At 56.4% G+C, this 25780-nt stretch overlaps 9 protein-coding genes across 9 annotated transcripts; 5 read left to right on the top strand and 4 right to left on the bottom strand.

Moving 5' to 3' along the window:
• Positions 1–512: 512 nt before the first annotated feature.
• PG986_001155 (major facilitator superfamily domain-containing protein) lies at positions 513–2352 on the bottom strand (the record flags this gene model as incomplete). Its single annotated transcript, XM_066837377.1, has 2 exons — positions 513–1555; positions 1629–2352. The coding sequence occupies 2 exons, from the start codon at positions 2350–2352 to the stop codon at positions 513–515; spliced, it is 1767 nt and encodes a 588-aa protein (XP_066706270.1).
• Positions 2353–3677: 1325 nt separating this feature from the next.
• Positions 3678–4232, top strand: PG986_001154 (uncharacterized protein; the record flags this gene model as incomplete). Its single annotated transcript, XM_066837376.1, has 1 exon — positions 3678–4232. The coding sequence occupies one exon, from the start codon at positions 3678–3680 to the stop codon at positions 4230–4232; it is 555 nt and encodes a 184-aa protein (XP_066706269.1).
• Positions 4233–5183: 951 nt separating this feature from the next.
• PG986_001153 (uncharacterized protein) lies at positions 5184–5762 on the top strand (the record flags this gene model as incomplete). The annotated part of the gene is made up of 1 exon (XM_066837375.1): positions 5184–5762. One exon carries the CDS (start codon positions 5184–5186, stop codon positions 5760–5762), a length of 579 nt encoding a protein of 192 aa, XP_066706268.1.
• Positions 5763–6151: 389 nt separating this feature from the next.
• PG986_001152 (glycoside hydrolase family 31 protein) lies at positions 6152–9628 on the bottom strand (the record flags this gene model as incomplete). The annotated part of the gene is made up of 3 exons (XM_066837374.1): positions 6152–6646; positions 6721–9247; positions 9312–9628. 3 exons carry the CDS (start codon positions 9626–9628, stop codon positions 6152–6154), a joined length of 3339 nt encoding a protein of 1112 aa, XP_066706267.1.
• Positions 9629–10663: 1035 nt separating this feature from the next.
• On the top strand, positions 10664–13437 carry PG986_001151 (uncharacterized protein; the record flags this gene model as incomplete). Its single annotated transcript, XM_066837373.1, has 6 exons — positions 10664–10824; positions 10896–11011; positions 11069–11846; positions 11924–12184; positions 12262–12724; positions 12793–13437. The coding sequence occupies 6 exons, from the start codon at positions 10664–10666 to the stop codon at positions 13435–13437; spliced, it is 2424 nt and encodes an 807-aa protein (XP_066706266.1).
• Positions 13438–14070: 633 nt separating this feature from the next.
• PG986_001150 (NCS1 nucleoside transporter family) lies at positions 14071–15330 on the bottom strand (the record flags this gene model as incomplete). Its single annotated transcript, XM_066837372.1, has 1 exon — positions 14071–15330. One exon carries the CDS (start codon positions 15328–15330, stop codon positions 14071–14073), a length of 1260 nt encoding a protein of 419 aa, XP_066706265.1.
• A 1201-nt stretch (positions 15331–16531) lies between these two features.
• On the top strand, positions 16532–17935 carry PG986_001149 (sulfonate dioxygenase; the record flags this gene model as incomplete). The annotated part of the gene is made up of 4 exons (XM_066837371.1): positions 16532–16942; positions 17001–17214; positions 17280–17488; positions 17582–17935. 4 exons carry the CDS (start codon positions 16532–16534, stop codon positions 17933–17935), a joined length of 1188 nt encoding a protein of 395 aa, XP_066706264.1.
• A 530-nt stretch (positions 17936–18465) lies between these two features.
• On the bottom strand, positions 18466–20970 carry PG986_001148 (aspartyl-tRNA synthetase; the record flags this gene model as incomplete). Its single annotated transcript, XM_066837370.1, has 4 exons — positions 18466–19527; positions 19574–19885; positions 19933–20690; positions 20748–20970. The coding sequence occupies 4 exons, from the start codon at positions 20968–20970 to the stop codon at positions 18466–18468; spliced, it is 2355 nt and encodes a 784-aa protein (XP_066706263.1).
• A 1716-nt stretch (positions 20971–22686) lies between these two features.
• On the top strand, positions 22687–24843 carry PG986_001147 (ANTH domain-containing protein; the record flags this gene model as incomplete). The annotated part of the gene is made up of 4 exons (XM_066837369.1): positions 22687–22706; positions 22814–23058; positions 23112–23353; positions 23413–24843. 4 exons carry the CDS (start codon positions 22687–22689, stop codon positions 24841–24843), a joined length of 1938 nt encoding a protein of 645 aa, XP_066706262.1.
• Between the last annotated feature and the right edge of the window lie 937 nt (positions 24844–25780).

The raw sequence follows: 25780 nt of genomic DNA, 5'->3' as shown, positions 1-25780 counted from the left end.
GCAGTGCAAGACATATTCTACTCGTATTCGTAAATGGCTTCCCAAAAGTATAGACCAATCTTCGATGAGACATCAATACGAATATTCTACTTATTCCCGCATCCATGACTCATTATGTCCGGCCTTGAGATTTACCATTGCATTGCACCTGAGGAACGTGGTGTATTGATTGGTGCTATCGGCCCATGGCCATAGTTGGTACAAGATGCAGTGCGACGCTGCACGGGAGCATTGCCGATTGAGACGCAGTCTTCCAGGCTAACTAACTTGGCTTTAACATCTAACATGCCCGTCGTGATTGTTAACCTCGAGAAGCTATCACATGCATACTGGGAAACAAGTAGACCGCTCCGATGTATAGTGAGTTGCACAACATTACTACCTGGGTACATAGATCTACCTAGTTTTTCTTACTATTACACTGAACAGCAGTAGGCTGAGGCACTGGAACACCTTGAAATAGAATGTGGGATGGGGCTAGCTTGAAGCCTCTAAACTGACGGGCCACGGGGCTAGGCTACCAACTTTGGCTCAGGCTGAGACTTATGCTCCCCCTTCTCCGTATCCGACACTTTGCTGTCCTTGCTCTTGCCCGTGTCTGCCCTGATGTTTCTGCCTTGAATGAGCCAGCTCAACACGATCAGCACCCCGCACCACGCCGTGTAGAAGATCCACATGATGTGCAGCGCCGACACGTACGTCTCCCGTGATGGTCCCTCCTGCCCCGCACCGCCCGCGCCGTGCCCGACGCCCTCGCTCAACCCCTCGCCGCCCAGCGTCCGCTGCAGCAGCACGCTGCCCATGACGATCGAGATGGACGTGCACAGGTTCCGGATGAACTGCATCGCCGAGACCGAGGCCGCGATGTCGTGCGGGTCGAGGTGGCTCTGCAGCGCGAGCATGGGCGTCTGGAAGAGCGGGCCCGCGCCCAGGCCCGCGACGAACAGGAACACGATGATCTTGGCCCAGTTGGTAGTCGCGTCCAGGTAGATGTAGAGACCCGTGCCGACGGTCATGATGATGGCCCCCGCGCGGATGGGGATCAGGTAGTCGCCCGTCCGCTTGACGTAGTACCCAGTCCCGATCGTCAAGGAGCAGAGCGGCACGACCATGGCGAAGAGGGAGACCCCCGAGATGATGGGCTCGAAGTGCAGCACGGCTTGGAAGTACAGGGGCAGGAAGTAGTCGTAGCTGATGAAGATGAAGCTGTGCACGCACAACGTCGCGAACGAGGCGACGTTGGTGACGGAGTTGAAGATGCGCATGGGAATCATGGGGTTCTTGGCCAGCTTGGCCTCGTACAAGAAGAACGAGGCGAGTAGGAGGATGCCGAAGACAAGAAGACAGATGACTTGGGCGGAGCCCCAAGGTGCTTGGCCGCCGGAACCCGTCTCCAGCCCGTACAAGAAGATGATGGTTCCGCCTACGATCATCGCGGAGCCGATCCAGTCAAGCGACTTAAGACCATTGAGAAAGCTTACGTTTGGCCAATCGACGTTTAGCACGACGAACAAGACGACGAGCGAAACGCCTTCAAAAGGTAGATTGATCCAAACTGTGCCTCCATGTTAGTACTGCTACACAAGCGAAGCATTGGCTTCTTGTCATGCACCAAGATAGAGACTTACAACACCACCTCCAGGAGAGCTTCTGGGTAAAGACACCGCCAAGAACAGGGCCCAGCGCTGCGGCGACGGCCCAGACCATGCCCGTCATACCGTAGTACTTGGCACGGTCCTTGAGCTCGAACAGGTCGCCGATGACGATGGAGACGAGCACGGTTAGGCCGCCGACGCCCAAGCCCTGGACGGCGCGCCCCGCAATCAGCATGCCGACGGTGCGTGAGAGGGCCGCGATCAGGCTGCCCGCCATGAACAGCAAGTTGGCGGCCAGCAAAGCGCTTTTCCGTCCGAAGATGTCGGACATCTTAGCCCAGATGGGGCCCGAGGCCGTCGAGGCCAGCAGGTACGAGCTGCCGATCCACGAGTACTCGGCCGCGTTGGCGCCCAGCTCGCGCGTGATGGTCGGCAGCGCCGTCGCCACAATGGTGATGTCCAGGGCCGTCAGGAACAACGCCAGGCACAGCGAGAACATCAGAATGCGCCGCTTCAAGGCGCGCATGTGCGAGCCGGGGTACTGGACCGTGGCGGTGCTGGCGGTCCTGTTCAGCTTGCTGCCGCCAGCATCTTGGGGTGCTGATGCGACATCCTCGCCGCCGGCAGGTGTCGACGGAGCGATTTCGTCCTCATCGTTCGTAGGGGTCAATGGTGCGGGCGAGGGCGTGGTCTTGCTGCTGTCGTCTACGCTGCTTTGGAGTTGTGAGAGCTGCGAGGCCTTCTTGTCTTGGGACATGACAATCCGGTCCTGGGATACTGATAGGATTTAGGTGAAGAGGGAATGGTAGAAAAGTTGACAGCTTCGGATGAATTGGCAGTTCTGTGTGACGTTCGACAAAATTGGGGTTTGGTGGGACGCGAAACGCAAGGGGTGAGTAAAATCTGGGGTAGCAAGGAGGTTGAAGCAAGCAACATCAATGTTTAAACGCGAGACTTGATGGTACGCGCATGCGGGACCTTGGGACCTGCTATTGGTGCCATTTGTCCCTTATTTCTCTTGGTATTCGGGATCGTGTCTCTACCCGTAACAGCGGTGGCGGCGGGCCCGAACATGGGCGCACTGTTTTCGGCTCGGTTCGGTTCGTGGTGGTGGAAGGGAGACGTGAGATCGGCCCAGGTTCTACTCTACTCCGTACCGGAGTCTGGCATGGAAATGTAAGCAGCCACACCCACTCGCTCACCAATCCACCCGGATGCCTGTTCCTCATTGGGCCGAGTTTCAACGCATGATTGAGTTGTATGATGAGCGCCAAGAGACATTGGCAACTGCTCAATCCTAGGTATTCATCGTACCATATCCTTCTCCCATTTTGAGCATGGGCTCTTCATGCCGAATTGAGCCGTTGTTGGTCATAGTTCTGGCCTAGTCCTGGCCTTGTTAGCAGCCGCAGTGCTAATTTGGTGGGGTCAAACCGCCTTGTGGGCACTCTTACAGAAAGCATTTGCTGGTGTCTTATTATTACGAGCTCATGGCGCTTTCCATCTTGCAGAAGCTCAGCCCTGCCTGCCTGCATCACAGATGTTAGTAGTCTGCCTATTACAGGAATGCAGCTGTCACTCCATGTTTCTCATATCGTATATCGTCGAGTCTAGGCCCGTGTTGGCCGGCTACTTGGCGGCCATCAGGCGCCGCCAAGCATGACCTTCAGCCAACTAACGGACCAACTTCATTCGCCGTGCCCCGTGGCTGTGAGCCAAAAACAGGCACGATTCCCTCCAGCATAGCCTTGAACCCAGGCAGGCCATCTGGCCACCCACAGCCCCTGGCCAGAACTGGCTTCTGGGCTGACTTTGCCCTGTCTGCCTGGCCACATGTAGGCATCTCATGTCCAAGCCTGATTTCGACTTGGCGCGGTGTGTCACAATGGATATAAACATTGTTGCTTCCCCATGTTTATTCGGTATTCCCCAGATTGCAATTATCTCAGCCAGGCTTACCTTGACCACCCGTTCCGCCACGTCACCACCAAAGCTCACTTTTTCTTACAAGTCGTGTCTTTCGACAACATACCCAAATTGCTCCAGCAAGCACCAGCCCACATAAACCCAAACAAGCACACAATGCAGACATATGAAGGCATCTGGCGTAAACGCCAATTCGTCCCCTCCTGGGTGATCCAATGCCTAGTCTCGGGCTTCTTCGTCGCCGTCGCCTGCCTCGCCCTGTGGGCCGCGAGCCTCAAGCCGGGTCAATACGGCCTCGCGAGGGACATCTGGGCCGACGATGATACGCGCAACTGGCTCATCGGCGAGGCCGTCTACCTCCTGCTCCTGAGCCTGTTCACCATCGCGGCCAACGTGGTCGAGGCCGCCCTCTTCCACCGCCGGCGCCTGTCGCCCGCCGCCGTCCTGGTCCTCGCCGTCATCCGCACCGCGGGCTGGCTCGACTACCTCATTGTCGCGGCCGTCGCGACCGCCGCCGCCGTCTCGGCCGTGCTCGATATCATCCTGGGTCTGCTCATGGTCGTCACGGCGCTCGTGCAGCTCTTCTACGGCGCCAAGTTCACGCATCGGCAGCGCAAGGGGCTGCTGTCGCACCAGGGCGGCGGCGCTCGCAAGACGGGAGATGCGGAGTATGGAATGAGCAATTATAACCAAACCCACACAGAGTACTAGATGTCAAAGGGATGTGGCACGAATAAGATGAAGTGCGTTACGATTTACTTGTATTCGAGGCGCCGGATATCCACACTAAGCGGCGTAGCCTTCCCGACGTAACGCTCGCGGGAAACTTCTACCACAAGGATAGCGTCAGGCTGTCGGCAGTATCTTGGCAGGGGCCCGCCCCGATCTCGTTCGATCTTTGCCTTGACGTCACAACAGTCTTCTGTCTCCTGGACAGGGATTATCCCACCCCTGACCCACAGCGAGCAAATAGTATGAATCAACAATAGCTCCGGTTTCCACGCATGGAGAACCAGTGCATACCTCTTCTCCGTGGCAATGCTCTGGAGTAGGAGAACGATAGTGTCGACATTTCCGATTGCGTTGTCCTCAGGATCGTCGAATTCGTATTCCCATCTAGGCAAGGAGAATCGCTGCTGGCCGTCTGGGTCATAGTCAGGCCGCCTACGTCGTACGCGGGAAAGTACTTTCCCCATAAAACAGCAAAGGGATATGGGAGGATTGGGGGCCAGTCAGCTTCGACGGCAGTATGCCGAACACGGGGGGTTGCGACCATGGCTATCAGGCCCTGAAGGGCTAATCAACTCTAAGTCAACTGCCGATGAGATGTCACGAGTCATGATGGACAGCTCTAGACCAGCCGCTGGACTACTGGTCACCGGCCTACTTAGACCGAGATCTGAGACTGTGTCGTTCGGCAGGTCCCTCCGATTGGGTCTATCCCGTAATCCGAAGCTAGCGACTCATGCGTGTGACCTCCTGGCGCTGCTTACATGCACCAGCACCACCGATGCCGACAATGTTGCCACGCTCTGGTCAGGGTATTGGTACTATTGGGCATCCATCCCCTAGCCTTAATTGACACAACAGTCAGGGCTGTCACTTGTAAACCCATTTACTATTGCGGCGAGATTTGAATTCATACAATCCATTTCGGTCACGATGCAGCGGCTTCAGAACAATGAGCAAGAACAGGCGGACACTTACAGCCTGCAGTCCTCAGATCGGGCATTTTACACCCGACACCCCTCGGACGCCCCCAACCGCTACGACGCCTTGCGAGCGTCCCGCAAATGCATCGTCTCCCGTCGCCCGAGCTACCTCCACGTCACGCAAGCCGCCACGCGTGGGTCAAGCCAGGCGGCGGCCGGCGGCGCCACGCACTTCTTGGGGGTACTAGACCGGCTGCCGAACGAGGTCATCACGGCGGTCCTGCAGTACTGCACCGTCAAGACGCTCCTCTCGCAGGTGCTGCGCGTCAACCACGCGGCCTACGCCATCGTCAAGCACCTCCCCGGCTTCGTGGCCCTGACCACGGCGTTGCGGGAGAGCGTGTCCCGCTCGGTGGGCCACTACACGAGGCTCTGGTCCGCCCTCATCCGCATCAGCCCTTACGTGGCTATGCGCCAGCTCCTGGAGAGCGAGACTTGTGCAAGGTGTGGGGACGCCGGGGCCACGCTGCGGCTGGCCCATGCGAAGGTCCTGTGCAATCAGTGCATTCCCTTTCGTCAATACTCATGAGGCTACGGGTATGGGTGGAAACTGGCTGGAGCGAATTACTACTGTTAAGATTGAGGGGGAATTCGGGGTTCAGGACGCAAGAGGACTTTTCCACATCTGTCATTCTGGTTTCGAAGGAGTGGCATTCATCTAGAGCTAGATGAGGAATATTAACCTTATAGACGACCCATTAATTAATGTCCTGAAAAGCCTCTTGATTCAAGGCTAATCTTCCCTAGTCCGAGCTTGAAAGGACTGCTGTGGCGGGATAAAGCCCGACCACCAAACCACTGCAAGTACTGTTGATGAAATCATAGAGAGGCATCCCCGATCCGACAGGGTTCGCACTGCGAAGTAAACCCCGCAAGGCCTCGACAGGAGGCCTCCCGATGGCGCTCCGGCCCGCGACCTCAAACCGCCGCGGTGACGACGATCTCGGCCTTGCGCGACTCCTCCTCGATCGGGATGCGCACGAGCGTGACGCGCGAGTCGTAGTTGGTCCAGGGCTTGTAGGTGGAGCTGCACTTCTCGGTGCGGACGCGGAGGGAGTCCAGGTCGACGTCGCGCGCGTGCCAGATGGCGACGCGGTACTCATCGCCCACGGTGCGGCGCACCTCGTCGTCGCTGAAGCCCGAACCGACCGGCGTGGCGACCGTGATGGTGCGCACGTCGCGCCACGTGGTCGCGGCCCCGGCGGCCGCGCCTTCCTGGTCCGCCTGGTTGGTCCGCACCGACGTCTGCTGGATCTTCACTTCGCGGAACTTGGACTGCGCCTTGGCGTCCCCGTACGCGTTGACCAGCTTCCGGCTCGCCGCCTCCGTGATCTCGGCCTGCTGCATCGCCAGCCAGTCGTTGGCGGGGGCGCTCTGGCGGGACACGCCGTCGTCGAGGTACATGCTGTATGTCTAGTGTGGGTGTTAATAGAGCAAAGTGGTTTCAGTGGGAGAGAGAAAGGATAAAGGAGAAAGCATCAACTTACGTTGTCCTTGCCCGGGTAGACGTGGATGGTGACGGGGATCGGCGGCTCCTCGGCCAGGCCCGGGATGTCGGTGCGGGTGCGGTCGGGCACGGACTGGCGGACCTCCTGCTGCGGGATAATGGCGCCCTCGCGGATGTACATGGGGGTGACGAAGGGCAGCTGCGAGTCCTGGAAGTCGATGCGGGCGTCGTAGTTGATGGAGGCGCCGCCGCGGGCCTTGGGCTCGAGCGGGGCGCCGGGCGAGTTCGGGTCGGTGTCGGGCCGCAGGTTCATCGGGTACCAGGCGTCCGGGTAGGGCAGGTAGACGCTCGTGACGCCGTTGTTCTCGGCCCGCTTCTCCATCACGGGCGCCACCAGCAGGTCCTTGCCGACCGTGTACTGGTGCGCCGTGTACCACTCGTTGGACGCGAACAGGCTCGGATCCAGCGGGTCCGAGATGACCATGGAGCGCGCGATCGGCAGCCCGCGGATCGCGTTCTCGAACATGGTGTCATACAGCAGCTGCATCATGCTGTACCGCAGCCGGACCAGGTACTTCGTCACGGGCAGGACGGAGCGGTACAGGGCCTTCTGGTCGTCGGGGATCTTGGCGTCGTTCTCGAGCCGGTAGTTCTCGTACTCGAACGGCTCCTGGAACCACTTCTTGCCCTTGCGGACGTAGTGGTTCCGCATCCACGGCAGCAGCGAGTACGCGCCGTACCAGCGGATCATCAGCTCCGGGTCGGCGAAGCGATCCCAGTCGTCCACAGGCTCGAACCCGCCCACATCGGCGCCCGAGAACGCGACACCGCCCAGGCCCAAGGCCAGCACCTGCGCCACCGAGATGCTGAAGAACTCCCAGGTGGACGAGTTGTCGCCCGTCCAGAGCCCCGCGTAGCGCTGGGCGCCCGCGAAGCTGCCGCGGCCGATGATGAAGTTGCGCTTGTCCTCGCGGCCCTTAAGCTGGTGCAGGCCCTTGAACGTGGCCTTGTGCAGGTTCAGGCTGTACAGCGACCAGATCTCGATGGCCCGCTTCTTGGACTTGGCCACGGGGTCGTTGGGCCAGCCGTCCGAGTCGAGCAGCAGCCGGAATGGCCACGACTTCATGTCGCCGTACTGCTGCGCCATGCAGGGCGACGTCATGTCCTGCCACACGAACTCGAGGCCCTGGTCGAACAGGTACTGGTACTGCTTCCCCCACCACCTGCGCACCTCGCCGCGGTTGAGGTTGGGGTAGAAGCCGGGACTACCCTTGGTGCCGCCGTAGTCCACGCCGCCGTGGAAGGGCCAGCCGCTGTTGCGGTTGGTGGCGAAGTCGTAGTCGTCGCCATACTCAGGCCGGTCCGAGTTGGGGTTCATCAAGTAGCGGGTGCCCTTGCCGAACTCGACGTAGCGCTCGTCGTTGACCGGGTTGACCGAGGGGTCGTTGTCCCGCTCGTCCCGGACGAAGTAGTTGTCCAGCTTCCTGTCGCCCGTCTTGCCGGACCCGCGCCACGCGCTGCTGTAGGTTTCGTATTCAAAGTCGGCCTCCTCCTTCATGCTGATGACGGGCGTGATGTTGGTGCTGCACTTGATGCCTTGGGCCCTCAGCTTGGTGAACATTCCCTTGGGGTCGGGGAAGTGGCCCTCGCGCGTGTCAATGGTGAAGGTCTTGTAGTTGCGCTGCATATCGACGTCGATATGCATGCCGTCCAGGGGGAAATCCCGCTTCTTGTACTCGTCGGCATAGTACTCGACGAGCTTTTGGCTGTCGTAGCCGTAGCAGCCTTGGTGGTGGCCCAGGATGTAGCGGGGTCTCAGCCAGGGCTTCCCGATGATGGACGTGTACAGCTGGATGACCTGGCCAATGTCGTCACCGGCGATGAAGATGCCCTGGAAGCTGTTGAACCGGGTCGCAATGCTCAGTCGGTCCGATGCGGTCTTGCCCAAATCGACCAGGACGTGCGAGTAGTTGTCGATAAAGGTCGCGACTTGGGACATGTAGCCGGGCTGCGCGTTGACCTGAATCCAGTACGGCTCCGAATGGTACAAGGGCTCAGCGTCGCAAGTCGGGCCCTCATCGTAGATGTTGAAGTACCGCATGTTGTCGAAGTTGAAGTAGTTCATGTAGGTCTTGTCCTTGAACAGATGCTTGCCGCCCTGCTCGCCAAAGCCCAGGTACTTGGCCGTGAGGGGCTTGTCAACGTTCAGGATGGTGGCATCTTCCTGGTAGAGGATGGCGCGCGACTTGGTCTCCCAGATGATGGCGTTGGCGCGCCCGCGCTCCTTGGGGATGCTGTCGACCGAGTCCAGGGCCGGGTGCTGCAGGGCCGGGCTCGTGTCGACGGTGCCGGTTGAGGCGATGGAGCGCACGGCTGTCACCTTGAAAGGGTTGCGCTGGATCCAGAGCTGGACCACGATGGTGCGGGCCGAGTCTTTGGTGGTGCGGACAGACTGAAGAAGATAGAACTGGTCGCCGACGGGCTTGAACTCGACAGTCCAGTTGAGGCCTTCGGCCGCGTCGAGGATCTCAATCAGCTCCGTCAGGTCGTCCTGGACAATGGTGCGGCTAGAGGAGAACGAGGTCCCTGTCAGTTCAAAATCGGATCTGAGGTGGTACAACAGCAACCTACGTGTTGTAGTCAGAGTAATCCGAGGCTTCCTGGAAGCGAGGGTTGAATCGGATTCTCCAGATGCGGGGGCGGATGAACTGTACGACCATATGCTTCCCATCGTCAAAGCGGAAGATGCGGCCGTACTTCTCGCAGACGGGGTTGGTCTTGCCATCCTTGCCCTTCTGGTCTTCGGCATGGAATTCGACAGAGTTGGGCTGATGGGTCTGGGATTGCCCGCCGACTACACCGGGAAAGAAGTCATCCGCAGGCTGGAACGTGTAGGGGTCCCGAGACTTTGGGTGCTGGGGATAACTCGGATCGTCGTTGCGGGGCATGGTGGGTAGACAAGGGGGGTTATAGGGGTATACAATACACAGCTGGTACTATAAGCTTGGGTAAGCAAGTAGATGAGAAGCTATAGAAGTAGCTTGGGCAAGCAACTAGATAAGAGATTGTAATAGTAGCTTGTAACTAATATATATTAATAACCCATTGTTCCCCCGGGAGATGGAAGGCTGGCTGCAATATCATTATGCTTTTCGTGTTAGCCTCCGGTGTCAAATCGATATTGCGGATCATGGCGGCATCACCGTGCCCAATTGGAGTTTGCTCGTGCCGTCCCGCGTCCCGCAACTCCTCCGGGCCGCAGCTGAGCATGAACTCAATGCAGAGTTTCGCCGACCGACCTCGTCGCAAGCAGTGCCACGGTCTACTTCCGGGGATATAAGCTCAAGGTTGAGTCCGGTTGACGCAATGTCTGTGCAGTTCGGTCATATCAAAATTGGTTTGCATACTCTGGGGTGACACAAAACGCCATTGACCTCGCAAAGCATTCAGTTGGGATGTGGAAAAGGTTGGACGAACCTCAAACTCAGTTTCCGTCCCGTCACTTTGTATGGAATCCAGAACGCCCGCCGGTAAAGTTGACCGAGTGGACAAAGGCCAAGACCACGCATTGGGTTGGAAACCATTCAAGCGACATATGTCTCAGTAAGACGCTAGCTCGCGTATTGTTGAGATCATACCCTTCTTCACCTGCTCCTATGCTTTAGAATTGAAGCGGAAGGCAGGATGAGGTGTCGTCGCTATGCCTTCCATGCCTATTGGACATGAGGGATTCCGATGCACACCCTTGTTGTCCATTGTCTGTTAATTATGTGTGCAGTCTCGAATATTAGGTAAAATTTACCTGTATGTCTCCGGTGTCCCGAGAGCAACTTAGGTGTCGGCTGCTCAATCTTGGATGTCCGTTCCCTTTGGCGTTTCATATATATATATATAGAAAACGAAAGCGCAGCTCTGCAATCGATCAATAACTCAGAAAGCATTCAACCCCCACCAAGAAGAAAGCTCGATATATCTTTGCCATCATGAAAGTACCCATGCATCCATCCGGAGAGGCGCCCGGCTCTACGAGCGGCGTCTCTCAGCCATCATTCGGCTCCGCCGTGATCCAACCTGACAGGAAAGACGGATACTGGGTAGAGACGTTCAAGTTCTCCAACGACGACAGAGTGCCAGGTGTCATGGTGTAAGGGTTGCCTAGGACCCCTCCCGCCCTGGTCGCGTGGGACAATTTTACTGACCGACCCCCCTTTTCAGCTCTGGTCTCGCGTCTGGGCAAATTGAGTTTCTGGACAATCCGATCGCCGAAGCAGAATACAAGAAGAAGACAACTGGCGTCGAGCAGACTGGAGGCGGGCCCGATATCGAGAAAGGTCAGTCCTTAACTACAACATGAGCGCCTCTTAGCACGAGTCTTACCGACGTCGCAGGCTGGACCAAGTATCTGATCGGCGATTACACTGATCGCTCTCCTGTCGCCCTCGTGGCTCACGACATCACCGGAGATGGCTTGAACGATATCATCCTCTGTTGCGACTACGGCCCATTCATGCTGGAATGCGACCCCAAGGGTGGCCACATCGTGTGGCTCGAGAACCCAGGACGGGATAAGCTCAAGGATGGTGGACTCTGGAAGGAGCACTATGTGGGCAGGTGGCCTGCCATGCACAGGATCAAGATCGGCCATTTCACCCAAAAGTCCTTCCTCGAGATTGTCGCCGCCTCCATCGTCTACGGCCCGCACGACAAGACCACCCCCATCCCGATTCTCCGCTTCCAGCAGCCGCAGAAGGTGGTGGAAGCGACCGAATGGCCGTGCGAGGTCATAGACGACGAGAACTTCACCATCATCCACGAGCTGACCCCGCGAAAGCTGGACGGCCCCGACGGCCTCGACTCGCTGATCGTCTCGAGCCGCGAAGGAACCACCATTCTGGCGTACAGCCAGAAGCGCAGGGTCTGGGACAGGAAGGTGGTCGGAATGGGGGAGCCGAAGGAACCTTGGCAGACGCCCGACTCCGAGAAGCCCGGCTCGGGCGACCATTGGGGCTCTGGATCGTGTGATATTGGCAGGGTGGGCAGCGATCCGTATGCCTACATCGCAACCATGGATCCATTCCACGGCAACACTGTGGCGGTCTACACCAAAGTGCAACAGAAGCTCAATGGTGGCATCCAGTGGAAGAGGCATTGCCTTGACGTTTACGGGTAGGCACTCCCCCCCATCTCATTACTTTTCACACATCTGATTGCGAGACTGTGACGGTAACCATGAGTTTACGTAGAACCCCCAACCAACTGTTGAAGAACGGCGACGGCCCGGGTCACTTCGTCGTATGTGCCGACTTCGACGGCGATGGAGACGACGAGTTCCTCGTTTCCCTTCTCGGCCCCCTAGACCGTGACGAGAAGGGCGAATCGACCCCGGCACCGCATGGCCGGCATCCGCTCAAGGGCATCATGTATTACAAGCCCGTTGATCTCGACGCTGGTATATTCGCAAAGTGGAGAGTGGCCGATGAATCATCCGCTCGTATTGCACTTGGGTAGGTGATCGTGTTTTACCTCTCCGTCCCTATCCGTCGTGACAGGCAGACAGAAGAACTGACGCTGCATGGGATAGTGATTTCTCCGGCAAGGGCAAACTGGACCTCGTGTCTATGAGCTACAATGTCGCGAGGTACTACGAAGAGCCAGACCCCGTGGTTACGCTCCACCTCAACAACTCTGTCATGCGGCAACAAGCAGACAAACCAGCCATCATCCCCACTATGTGGGAGAACGAGGCCTTGGTTTACCTCCGAGATCCCTCCGCCACCAAGAACGGGATCGCGGTGCCCTCCATCGCCCAACTGATCGAGATCGCCGACTACGCCATCAGCATCGAGGTCTACCCGCCGGGGTCGCCCCTGCCCGTCGGCAAAGGCGACGGCTTCAAGGTGCTCTTCGGGTCGCTGCTGTTCCTCGAGGCGCACGGTGGCGACGGCACGACGCGCCAGCCCTTCTCGGTCCCCGGGTTCACCACCGCGGCCACGACCGCGCCCGCGGACGCCAAGTGCACCGTGGCGGACGCGGAGCTGGGCGCCGTGCTGCTGCGCCTCCGGCCCCTCAAAGAGGCCCGGTCATCTTTCTTCCAGGCCGCCAGCATGCGCAGCTTCCCTCGGCCGACAAGGTCCCCGTGCGCACGACGCTGGCCCTGCCGCCCCCGCTCCCGGCCCAGCTTCCGGGCCTCGAGTTCAATAAGGTCGACACCCTCTGGTGGGGCGCGCCCTTCAAGGGGCTGGACTTCTACAACCTGAGCGGGTTCCACTTCCGCTTCCTCCCCGACGACGACGGCGGCTGCGCGCCCGGGGCTGCCTCCGCGGACCCGGTACCCCTGTCGCCGCTGGCGCACATCCAGTTCTGGACGGCGGCGCCCGCCGTCAACTGCGGCGTGCACAACCACGCGCAGGACACCTTCTGCGAGGTCCACGTGTGCCTCTCGCCCGGCAGCGGCAACGGTGGGATGGCGCGGCTGAAGCAGGAGTACGCCGACAAGACCGACCCCAGCAAGTACAACCAGCTGCCCAAGGAGGCGTTCGACTGGCTCCCGATGAAGCAGCTTGAGGAGCACGGCGGCCTGTGGGAGAGGGACTCGGACGGGAGACCGAAGAGGACGAGCAAGAAGGTCGATACGGTTCGGTACCCGTGGCACAAGTGGGAAGCGGGCAACCAGAAGGGGGATGTTGACGTTTGGATGGCAATCGAGTTCGACCCACGGGTTGTCGATCGGGCGGTGGACAACGGGCAGGAAACTTAGGGCATTACTTGATGGCTCGCCCGAAGACCGAGGAACACCAATGGTCAGGAAGTAATTGGTTACATGGTCTTTTTGATTTTGTTTTCTTATCTGTATACCTGAATTGTGTCATCTATCCTGTCGTATCTTTGTTTAAAGACATCGCTATGCCTTCCGCTTCGCTTTTTGCCACCTCCCTCCCTCTTTTTCCCCCCAGCGTCACGAATTGGCGTTTGCGCCAGATGCCTTTGTAGGTCTGCATGGTGTGTGTGTGTATTGGTATGGTGCTTGCGTTTGGTTGTGTGCTTTATATATGAAAAAAGGGGGTGTTGTTTGTGCCAGTGTTGCTTGTAGCGTGGTGTGCGTAATGAATATTGAGGGGGTGTGGTCAGTATGATCGGGATATACCTGGGCAACCTCGGACATTTATATCCTTAATAATATGCCCATACATTATATAGAACTTCGTTCTAATAGTACGTTATACATATCTACACCGTATCTGCCTCATATACCTTTCTGGTACGAATGGGGAACAACTTATGCAGGACCACATACATAAGGAAACTAGAAGACATCCCGTACATGTAGCCAAGGGCATACATATGCCGAACACCCGTGTTGACCGCGGCGGTTGGAGTAGTCTTGCACACGTTAGCTGCTACTTCTCCAAATTCCATAACATCCATATCGAAGGCACTTGAAAGGTGGGAGAATGTGACTTACTGCTGCTACAAGACCGGGCAGTAACGGTACCCAACCAATGCCCCAACATACTAATGCACGCCAGTTCGTCCCGATGCGGTTGTATCGGTACCGGCCATTGGGGTCGTACAACTCGCGCACCTCGTACTGCTGCCGATGGACGATGTAGAAGTCGGCGAGCAAGATACCCGTGATCGGGGCCAGCCAGATGGCGTAACCGTCCATGAAGTTCAACAGCGCATCGGCAGACGCGAGGATATTCCAGGGGGTCAGGGCCCACGCACCGACGAGGGCGATGATGTAGGAGCCGCGGCGCAGGTTGATGTAGCGCGGGAACATGGCGTTCAGGTCGTTGGCCGCCGACACGCAATTGGCGCCCAGGTTAGTCCCGACCTGCGCCATGGCCATCGACCCTGCCGCCAGCACGGCGCTGGCCCGCGCCCCGGCGCTGTCGTTCCACCGCGTCATGATGCTCAGCACGTCCCACTGGAGCTCGCCATAGATGCGCTCGGCCGATCCCACGATGACGAGCCCGATGAACGCCATCAGCATGAACGACATGGGGATGACGAGAAGCTGCACGTAGGTCCGCCGACTGCTCCGGGCGTAACGGGTAAAGTCGTTGATGTTAACGGCGAGGGTCCCGTAGTTGCCCATCATGGCGTTCAGACCGCTCATAAAGGCCCTGCCGAGCTCGCTGCCGGCAATGGTGTTGCCTCGGCGGAATACCGGGTTTTCCGTTCCTTCGCCACCCGTGGCCACACACGCCCAGATCAGCATACCGAAGATGGCCGGGAGGCAGAGGATGGACTTGATGGCGAAGAACCACCGGAGGTTCCGTGGGTGAATCCAGTGGAACGGCAATACGGACAGGAAGTAGACGATGTACGCCGTCATCATCTGGGTCGTGATGTTGGCCGAGGCTGGCAAATGGTTGGGCACCTGGGCGAACCGGGGCCAGATTGCGAGGATGATCACGTTGACGCACTGAGCGCCTGTGTAGGTGTTAATTCCGTACCAGAAAGCGGCAACTACCATTCGGATCGACACGATGACGAAGGAGAAGAACATTCCGAAGGATGCTCGGCTCTGTATAGTGAAGGGGATGTGGAACCGGGAGCCGACGACCCCGTTTAGGGTCAGCCCGATCGCCATGAGGAAATGCCCGAGTGTGATGATGACGATGCACAGTTTCCAGGAGAGTCCCATGGTGTAGAGGGAGGACCCAAGTCGCAAGGTTCCGGGGGCAATTGCATCGTTGAGCCAGTAGAAGGTATCTAGATCCTGTCAGCCGTTGAGGAACATATATGATGAAATGTCTCTGCGGAGATGTTCCTACAGTTCAGGCTGCTCCACGTTTGCTCTTCCACGGGAGTCGGATCCAGATCTACAATAAAAGTCAGCCAAATCCTTGCCCCCCAAATTACAGCTGTCACTCACCTGCGTTGCTCCATCTTCCAGGGGCGAAGCTGCCATATTGGGGCTCAAGCTGGATTCTCCTCTTGAGTCGAGTGAAGATATTCCCAGTAAGTATGGGAGTGGAGCTCCCGTTAGAGATCTCTGTGTTGGAAACGTCTGCATCTACATCCACTCCAACCCCGGCTGACTTGGTTTTGTCGTCGTGAAAAAGGTTCATCCTATCACATGTAGATGCTGCTACAAACGGCGTCGCCACGGAAGGTATTCAATATGACTGACTACTCAAACATAAATACGGACCGGGCGATGGGGTATTATACATCTAAACTGGGCGTCTACTAATACTAGCCCAATACAGGGCGTGCAGCTTGGTCTATGCAAGTAGATAAGAAAGACGGGGGGAAATACCAGCGTTACTATTTGCGTTAGGGTCAAGTTCTTCCTGCTACTGGCAGTGGTGAAACCTATTGATAAGCAAAAGACGTATCACAATTCATCAGAGGGGCATGTCTAAGACATACGTACTGCATATTCACGACCCAAACTAAGACGACTTTGGTAATGAAGATACATGCTACGTAATTATGCATATCCTGTTCGTACGAGGAGTACGGACACTTAAAGCCGGTCGTGATACAAGCTGTGGCAGTAGCCTAAGGCAATTCGGCTTCCCAGTTCTTGACAGCCGGAAGATTGCTGCACTGGTTCTCCCAGACCCCTGCTCGGAACACCCGATTGGTCCCCAAGTAGATAAGCGATTAAAGGACGGCAGGACTGGGGTTGTCCAGTCAAGCTCACTGATAAGGGGTCGGAGGATATGGTCTTGGTCTGAACCCCACTTCGGAACCGGCCGAATCAGGACGAGAAGGTCAGCAAGTTCCTACTCGAAACAACAACATCAGTACTTCTAGAGATTGGCGGATAGTGACCGGGTCACTTCATATTGGAATCACAAGCCATCCCAGATCTGAACACCCAAGATATCATCAACATGCCTCATATGGTTGAGTCGCTGCGCATCGTGCCCCTGGCGGCGGAGCTCCGGAAGCAATCCGGGGTCGGAGCGGAAGTCATTCTGCCTCCGTCCATGAAACATGTGGATTTGGATGGCCTGAGTGATGAGGAAAGGGCCACGCTGCGGAGCGGGCTGTTCGAAAACGGTGTTCTCGTCGTCCGCAGCCAGCAAGGACTCGACCCCAACGTCATGCCACAGATCGGGCGGTTCTTCGACGAGACCGCCTGGGACATCCACTCCGGCGGGGAGAAGATGGTGACGGATCCGAAGAACATCTTATCGCAGAACCGGGGCGCCAGGGTGCCCAGGGCGCCGCAAGTGAGCATCATCGGGAAGGGAGAATGGACGGGATATGAAGGACTGCCGGACTTGGACCTCAAGCATGTGGTAAGCTCCTACGTTTCCTGCTTTAAGCTTTTACGACAGCTGATAAGCAGTTGTATAGAGCCATACCGAGTTTCATGAGACACCGTGTACGGAAAGGGAACTGGAAGATGGGCTTACGCGCCCGTACAGGTGGCACATGGATGCACCTCTATACGAACGCCTCCCGGGCTATGTGACCTCACTGCACTCACTCAAAAACCCCGTTCTACCTGACCAGAAGATACGATTCCGCAGTGGTGAAGTTATGTCGATTGCTGCCGGTGCCACCGCATGTAGGTCATACCAGAGGGTACAGGATAACGGGACCGTGCAGGCGTCTACTTACTTTGCCGTGTAGTCTATTCTGGGGCCCGTGCCTTTGAGCTTCTCAGCGACGAAGAGAAGGAATTTGCGCTGAACACCACCGTGCAGTATGCACCTAGAGCGTACGAGTGGATGCTTGACTGTAAGGCCACCGAAGACGGCATGACCATCGCCAGATCAGGCCAAGAAAAGAGGCTCGAGGACTTACTGGAATGGAGTTGGGATAAAGTCCATGCTTTCCCGGTAAGTCCTTTCATCACACTCCCTCTTTTCTACTTGATTCTCTCGAACGCTTTGCAAAAAGGAGACTCTGCTGACAGTTTTGATCCCACAAAGCTGGTCTGGCGCAACCACGGAAACGGCAAACCGCACCTGCAGGTTCTTGGATGTTGCGTGTATGCTCTTCGCACAACCAACCCCGCTACTGGCGAAGTGACGGTCATAGACGGCCTTGACGAGGTCAGGGGAATATGCCACAAGCTTACGAGCAAAGTATATACCCCTGAGAACATTTACGCGCATCGATGGCAGGAAGGCGACTTGGTCATCTTCCACAATAGGGGCGTGCTTCATTCCATCACCGGCGAACTCACTCATCCCTCTGGCGAGTCAGACCCGGAAAAGAGATTGTTTTGGCAGTGCACGATGGCTAGCAGTACGCCGCCGACGGCGTACCGAGCCGCTGCTTGAAGATGCAGAGCCCGTATATACGAGAGCGTTCTTCCAGCAAGACGATCTTCCTGGGCACTCAAGAGACAAGATGGATGTTGTGGGGATGGACTTTTTAAAAGGCACGGCCAACTATAACGGTCATCATGTGGGATGTGTCCGGCTATAATCTGCCATGGCCATCTGCGGGCGGGTCGGAAGAGAAAGGGGTAGTGGTCCGAGGCCACTTTCCCATGGCCTACTCTGCTGGCAAGACTCTGCCTGACGGGCTCGGCTTCTCCACTGGTCATGGTAACTTCTCAACCAAAGGTGGGTAATTACGGAGCAGTGGTGCTTTAACGACTCAATGCTTGTAGGGATGGGGACAATGACGGCAACTGAGATAGAGGTTGGCGAGGACTTGGACCAGTGACACAATGACGCAATGCATATATGATTGCCTTGGTATACACGTCGGCTGAGATTGTACAGTATATCTACACGGCAACGAAGGCTATATAATGAATTGAGATTACCGACAGTGCCCATCAGGCAGTAGTGTTGTTACCGCTCTAGGCCGACGAGCTGCCGGGTAGCGGTTCATCACCCGGGACGGGAATGGCGCTAGGAGACGGTTCGAAGTCCGGCGCCGATGTGACAGGCTCGAATGCTGTCGGCTTCTTACGAATCTCCAAGTGGTAAGCCTTCATCTGCTCGTCTGTCATCTTGGTGGGGCTCTTGACGAACAGGTCCTCACCCTTCATGCTTTTGGGGAAGGCAATCACGTCTCGCACGCTGTCGACGCCCGTCAGAATACTTATCAAGCGGTCCCAGCCAAAGGCGAAGCCAGCGTGCGGCGGGCAGCCGGCACGGAGCGCTTCCAGCAGGTGAGCGAATTGACCCACGCCGGCATCAGTCATCTGCAAGACATCGCGCATGACATACTCCTGCATCTCGGCGACGTGGATACGGCGGCTGCCACCGCCAACCTCCACGCCGCGACAGACGAGGTCGTAATGGTCTGCCTTGGCTTCCAGCGGGTTGGTGGCAAGGAGGTCGAAGTCGCGAGGGCCGTACGGGGCGGTGAAGGGATGATGAGTAGAAGAGAAGCCAGCTGCGCCTCCTTGGCCTTCGCCAGCGGCTATGGTTTCCGGCTCGTTGGGCGTAAAGAGTGGGAACTTCGTGACCCAGCAAAACCCCCAATTGAACCTCTGCGCCATGAGCTTCTGGGCCACGGCGGCCTCATAGATGGCCTTTTGCAGTTTGCCTAGATCTGTCCAGCCCTCACCTCGGAATGGAACGTTTCGTCGAGCATGGACGATGACGATATCGCCATGCTCCAGCTTCTTCCAGTGCTCGCTCTGGCGGGCTGCGAGCTTTTCGGCAGCCTCGTGGCCAAAAGCGGACAACCCATTGAGAGGCTTGCTTTCATCAAATACAAACACGCCAGGAGTGGCGTCGCCACTAAATTTTAGAGGTGTCTTGGGCAGGTTGTCCATAAACTTATGGATGAAAGCTTGGTTTTCTTGGACCGTCCCTGTCAATCGAAACTGGGCGGCTTCAACGACCGGCTTCTCCAGTTTGGTGATCATGCTGACGAAATCAGGTGTGACGATATCATCAATGCGCCAGATCTAGTGACATTAGCTACATTTCTATAATCGATTTGGATTGACGTACTTGGGATTCGATTCGCAAGTCGGGCTTGTCGCTGCCATACCGGGTCATAGCTTCATCATACGTCAAGACAGGAAAGCGCTCAGGAACCCTCGGCCAGGGATGAAGCGCGTCAGGTTCCATACGGCCCGGGGATTTCCGCATTGCGCGGCCGGCTTTTTTTAGCTGCTCTGGGCTGGCTTTCACGGGATGGCGGATGCCATCGATCTCCTTGTAGCCGAACGCGCCGCCTAGTCTTTTGGATAGGAGCTGCATTAGCCTTTCCACTTGTCGCATGACATCTTTGCCAGATGCAAACGACATCTCAAGATCTAGCTGCATACTGTTAGCTTGTATTGTCGACGCAGACCAAATGGACATACCTGTGTGAACTCAGGCTGTCGATCAGCTCGCAGATCCTCGTCGCGGAAGCATCTAGCAAATTGGAAGTACTTTCGAAACCCGCCAGCCATGAGCAGCTGCTTATATTGCTGGGGACTCTGCGGCAGAGCATATGCATAACCGGCGCGGCGTGTTGGGACCAGAAACTCTCTAGCCCCTTCTGGGGTAGATTTGAAGAGCATGGGAGTCTCGACCTCCTCAAACCGATCATTTCGAAGGAACTGCCGGGCATTGGCCGTGACAAAGTCGCGCAATCGGATCCTATCTCTGAGCATGCGATCGAACCTCATTTGCATGTGCCTTTGCTTAGGTGGCCAGACTGTGTTCTTGGATACAATGATGTCTTTGGGGAACTCATTGAGAGGCTTGATGGATGTGAGCCTCAGATCCCATACCTTATCCTGCGGGAGGACGTCAGGGCCCCGGTTATCGCCAAATTCCTCGACAGCCTTGAGTCTGCGAGGCCGCTCAACGAGTATGCCAGTAGCAGCAACGGGGCTGTAGTTGGGTATGGCGCGCAAAGATGCATGGGCAGCAGCCGACTTGCCGGCTTCGTCGTCTCCCTCAGTGACCTGAGAGACAATCTGAACATCGGGCTTATAGTAAGTATCAAGCTCGCAAAAGCTTAGGCCTGATGATTGATCCCGTCTTTTGCCAAGAAAACCGACGACCGTCACCTCTTCGCCGGTCTTCGACTTGGGAACCCACTGCGGCAAGTTGGTTGCCTGTTCAAACTCGACTGGCCAACGGAATTAGCATGATGACCTCGACATCTCAATGCCGTAATGAGCCTCACAGAAGTTTTTGAAAGCCGAGATCCTGGGGTTGTGCGGCGTTGAAGTGCTGGGAGTCGATGTCTCCGTCTTTGCGGCTGGATCAGATGCAGCATCGTGTGCACATCTGATGCTTCGTATCTGGTAGCTACTGAGTTGCCAGGGCCTGCACCCAGGACGCAATGAAAGGGTTTGAGTGCATCTCTGGGCGCCAGACCTGGTCTTTAGTAAAGAGAATCTGACCATTGAGCTATTGTCGTCCGTATCATCACCGAAGAGAGGTGGAACTTCAAGTAAATATCGTCATATGTTTACTGCTTGAAGCTCACTATCGAGCTGCTGCCGCAGGTCCCGGCCTGTTGCTCAAGGCCCACAGTGAATTGGCGGACCAGTTTTAGCGGATAAACGCGTCTCCGCCCCGGCGCCAACCGCAAAAAAACTCCAGCAGCAATTGCATCAAAACCGTGGAGAGCTCTGAAGCTTTCGATTTCCTTTCCTCTTTTTCTCCTCATCCTTCCAATTCAAAACAATATGATGAAAGCTGCGTGATCCAAATGATGCGTTCCACCTACCAGAACGGCAAGAATTCTCCTCTTCGGAGGCTCAAGTGATTCTGTCGCAATGGGAGGATCGGAACCATGATATAAGCGTCCGACACACCTGGACCTTGTTAACACATCGGACGCGAGAAAAGCAACTCTGAATTCCTTCTAGGATTGGAAGAAGTCAGTACTGAAATAGACCACCTACGTTTGTTTGTTTGTTCCTCTCGCGGAGTTTGGCGATGGAAGACCTTCACCTACCCAGCAACACCCTTGTACCCCGCCATGAAGCTTCGCAAGTGCACGTGTGGCCGTGTTCCGAGATGGAGGTTGTGCATGGTTGGTTTTATTGGCAGGTCAGCTGTCTTCGGGAGATCCGTCGCATAATATAGCAAGAATACTACTATAGGTGAAAAATCGTTCTGTCTCAAATTATCCTCGAGTGCAAATTGATACGACGACTGGATCGTCGCGATTGACAGGTCGATATTCTCCTCAGCCACCGGGCAAGGAATGGATGATTTGCCAGTCGCAAAGTTGGCAATTAACTAAGATTGCCTACGTTATTGTGTGTACCCGATGATGCCTAATTAATTGGCCAGGACGGATGCCGTACTGCACAGCTGATAGCCGCCCGTTTCCCCGTACCACGTTCATGAAGAATACCGACGTTGCTTATCGGGTCCGCGCCATCCCAAGAATCAATTGATCATCAGCGATGCCCTGGCTAATGTAGTAGTGTCCTGCTTCTGGTGCCCCTTTGCCGTGCCAACAATTCCGTCCTTCCGCCTCTCCAGTGGTCTGCAGTGGTCTTGCCCCCTGTGTCCCCAGCCGTCGGGCCACATGCAGGCCCATTGTCCGGCGTCCTACTTACCTAACCTGTGCTACAAGGTCCGGGACTAATCTCCTGCTTCCAACCCCTACCGACTCGCTGATGTCCCTTACCAATCCCATCCCCAGATTCAATTCCGTCACTCCGAAACGACCTGATTCTTTCCGGATGGGCTGTCTTGTCGCAGCACCTTCAGCGGCCTGTCAATAACCACATTGACCTCCGCACCAGAGCCCGTTTCACGCGAAGCGACGAACCGCCTTGTTCCGTTTCTGGCCAATAAACACCCGTCTGCGCGTTCATTGTAGCGGTTGCGATGGATTGATTTAGAATTCACTTGCTGCCCTACCGCCCGACTTAGGCATAAACCTACCCATTCCTCTGGTGCGCCCTGTTCGTCGCCACAGTCAGACTCATCCTCGTCTTCCGCGCTGGCCTTTGCACCCTCCAGAGTCCTTCACCACCTCGCTGCCTCTTCGCGCCGAGCTCTGTCATCAGCGCTCTCGGGGCGCCTCGACCCCGTTTACCCGGCTTAATTTGATTGACCTCAACTCGCCCGTTCTCTGACTGCAGACACCGACAAGAGCAATGGCGAGCTCGTACGAGAAGTCGGTGAGGGGAGCGACGAAAGTCAAGGTGAGGAATAGGCAGGCCCCTTGCGCCTCCCTTGCGCCCCCCAAGCGAAATCCCAACTGACGTGGCCTGGCAATCGCAGAACGCTCCCCCCGAAGACCAAGTACATCGAACATATTCTTATCGCTACCCACGCCGGAGAACACGCCGTCGCCGAGGTATTCAGAGCGCTCGAAACCAGAATCGAGATTCCGACATGGACAGTCGTCTTCAAGGCCCTGATAACGATACACCTGATGATACGAGAGGGCGCACTCAAACCAAACGCGACGTTGGAATATCTGGGAAGACATCGGGGTATATTCAACAATATTACTGTCACCAAAGGTATGCTCGACCGCGTCTATCTTGACGACCACAGGAGGTCTAACTTGCAATAGGCCAACTACAAGGGCGAAACATCTTTAACTATGCAAAGTATATCTCCGAGCGAGCCAAGGTCTACCACGACTCCAAGTCCTACCAGGATTCCAAAAGCCGCCGAGATCCGGAGGAGAGGCCCGGAATCGACTGGGTGCGACCCGAGGAGGAACACCGTCTCGACAACACGACTGTGGGCGGCGGACTTTTGCGGAAAACGGAGATGGTCCAGAGGTTGCTGACTGCGCTGCTCAACTGCGATGTAAGTCAACCAGGGTGGCGGCGAAGGCGATCCAGCCCGATGCTAACAATACACCATAGATCCTTGACGAGGCCGACAGTGAGATTAGCGTTACCGCCTTCCGATTGCTGGTGCTTGATCTACTATCGCTGTTCCAAGTGCTCAACCAAGCCATGATCAATCTTTTGGGCCACTTCTTCGAAATGTCCAAGCCCGACGCGGAGCGAGCAATGGAGATCTACCGTACTTTCACCCGCCAGACCGATTACGTTGTTCAGTTTCTCTCGGTAGCGCGGCAATACGAACACCATACACGCGTTGAGGTCCCCAAGTTGAAACACGCACCAGTTAACCTTGGTCGTCAGCTTGAGGAATATCTCAAAGACCCCGATTTCGAGGTTCATCGTTCGCAATACATTGCAGAGACGCAGGCGAAGAAGAGCGGAGGCGGAGGCTCTTCCAGTGCAGCCAAGAGCGCGGCAAAGGCATCCGCTACGGCAGGAAACTCGTTCCCAGAAGCAAGCAGCAAGGCTTCAGAAACGACGAAATCCGCCGAGCCCACGAAGGGTGCCGACCAAGACCTCATAGACTTCTTTGATTCGATCGAACAAAACCAGACTACTATGGCCGTCGACCCCCAGCAACATGCGCAGCTCAACGGCGGAAATCAATGGCCGTCGAATGGCCCCATGATGGGCCAGCCAACAGGCCAGATGCAAGGCTTTGCGCCCCAGCAGACTGGATTCATGAACAACAGCCCATTCCAGCAACAGAACATGAACGCTTTCAATACGCCACAGCAAGTCCCTCAACAAATGCCGCAACAGATGCCACAGCAGATGCAACCGAATTATACTGGGGCCCCTTTTGGCGGCTTCTCTCAGCAACAGCCCTTTAACTCTGGGTTGGGCTCGATCCCACAAGACTCGGTTGCCAGCTTCCAGACAGGCAACTTCCAATCCGGCAATCTCTCCCCACCAATGCAGACTGGTCTACAGCCTGGCCAGCCGATGACCAACCCGTTCCGCCAATCCATGCTCATGGCAAACCCAACTGGCATGTCCAACAATGCCCCTACGGCATTTGCTAACACAACCGGTCCTCCGCCCGCCGCCCCGCTCAACCGCCAGTCCACTAACCCCTTTGCGCGACCTGCTACATCGTCGAATAACTCACCATTCGCTCAAAATACGGCCTCCCCCGCTTTCCAATCCCAAGCTGCTCAGCAAGCAGCGCCGGCACCTTTGCAGGCAATGGCAACAGGAACAAACCCCTTCGCGAGGAATTTCAGCCCTCCAGCGCAGGGTCAAGACCAGAGGCCACAGACAAGTGGTGCACTGATGCCTCAACCAACTGGCAGCACCAACCCTTTCCGACATGGTGCGTTTACCAACCACCAAACGGGGACCGGCTGGCAGCATGGTCAACAGATGATGGGCGGCGGCCTGGATAATCTCCAGACGACGCCAGTTTTCCCGAGGCCGACTACAAGCACGCCCTGGCAGGGTTGAGTAGAGGTGATGGTGAGTGATGATTTATACTGCATAGGTACTGGTGTGGCACGCGGCAAAACAGTCGATCGGGTGGCCGTTCTTATCCAACGGAGACCATATCTTGATCATAATTTCGGCCGCCGAGTTTAGAGGCGACAGAACGCGGCGACGGGCAGGGGGGTGTGTGTATGATAAGGGCTCGTGTCGTTACGCCGCTGGCTATATTTCGAATGGTTGTCATGATGACGGGGCCTGGTGAGGACACTGCATAGAGTTGGGCGTTTGCTCTCTTATTCTTCGGGTTCCGTTGTGATTCAAAGCTTTTTCCCCCATTAATTTCATCATGGCGGTTTTATCTGATAGATACTACATCAATAGTCAATAAGGAAAAGTAACCAACAACACATGTGCGGTCATTGCTGAGTCGCCGTGCTGGCCTGTGCATACCAGTCAAGATAGCAAGGCCACGGGGTCGGTACGTTGGCGTTTTTGTCAAAAGTACAGGCAAACGGTAAAACAGTCTGCTGTTTTCATAATCTAGTTGTATCGGTTTCTTCGTTGGGGTGAAGAGTCGACGGGACTTGCGGCGCCAGTGCTTGAGGCTCAGGTCACCTATCGCTGGGTATTAGGCTAATGATCGTCAACGAGATGCCATGTTCCCGGTCACCACCTGGATAGCGATGGGTGGAGCAGTCTAGATTCGGCGTGCAGCATGAGATTTGAGGCTAGGAATGCTCCGCTCTTGGGATATGAAGGGGCAGAAGCGGTGGGACCGTCCGATCCCTGCAGATGCTCCAGCCTGGGTTGCAACATAGGTTCCTGTCAGGATGGGAAAGACCAGGCCGTGCTGGGTGTGGGCGTCCGAAAGCCATCCGTGGTAGTCGACTCGCTCAACCTGGGTTTTTCATTTTCAGACACGAGTCGGCCTTCCACCATGTGTTATGCTGATCCGCTC

Source organism: Apiospora aurea, assembly GCF_038362705.1.
Source record: "Apiospora aurea strain CBS 24483 chromosome Unknown utg000001l_segment0_segment0, whole genome shotgun sequence".
NCBI classification, from domain to species: domain Eukaryota; kingdom Fungi; phylum Ascomycota; class Sordariomycetes; order Amphisphaeriales; family Apiosporaceae; genus Apiospora; species Apiospora aurea.
The sequence above is the reverse complement of the archived record's forward strand: the minus strand, read 5'-3'. Positions and strand labels throughout refer to the sequence as shown.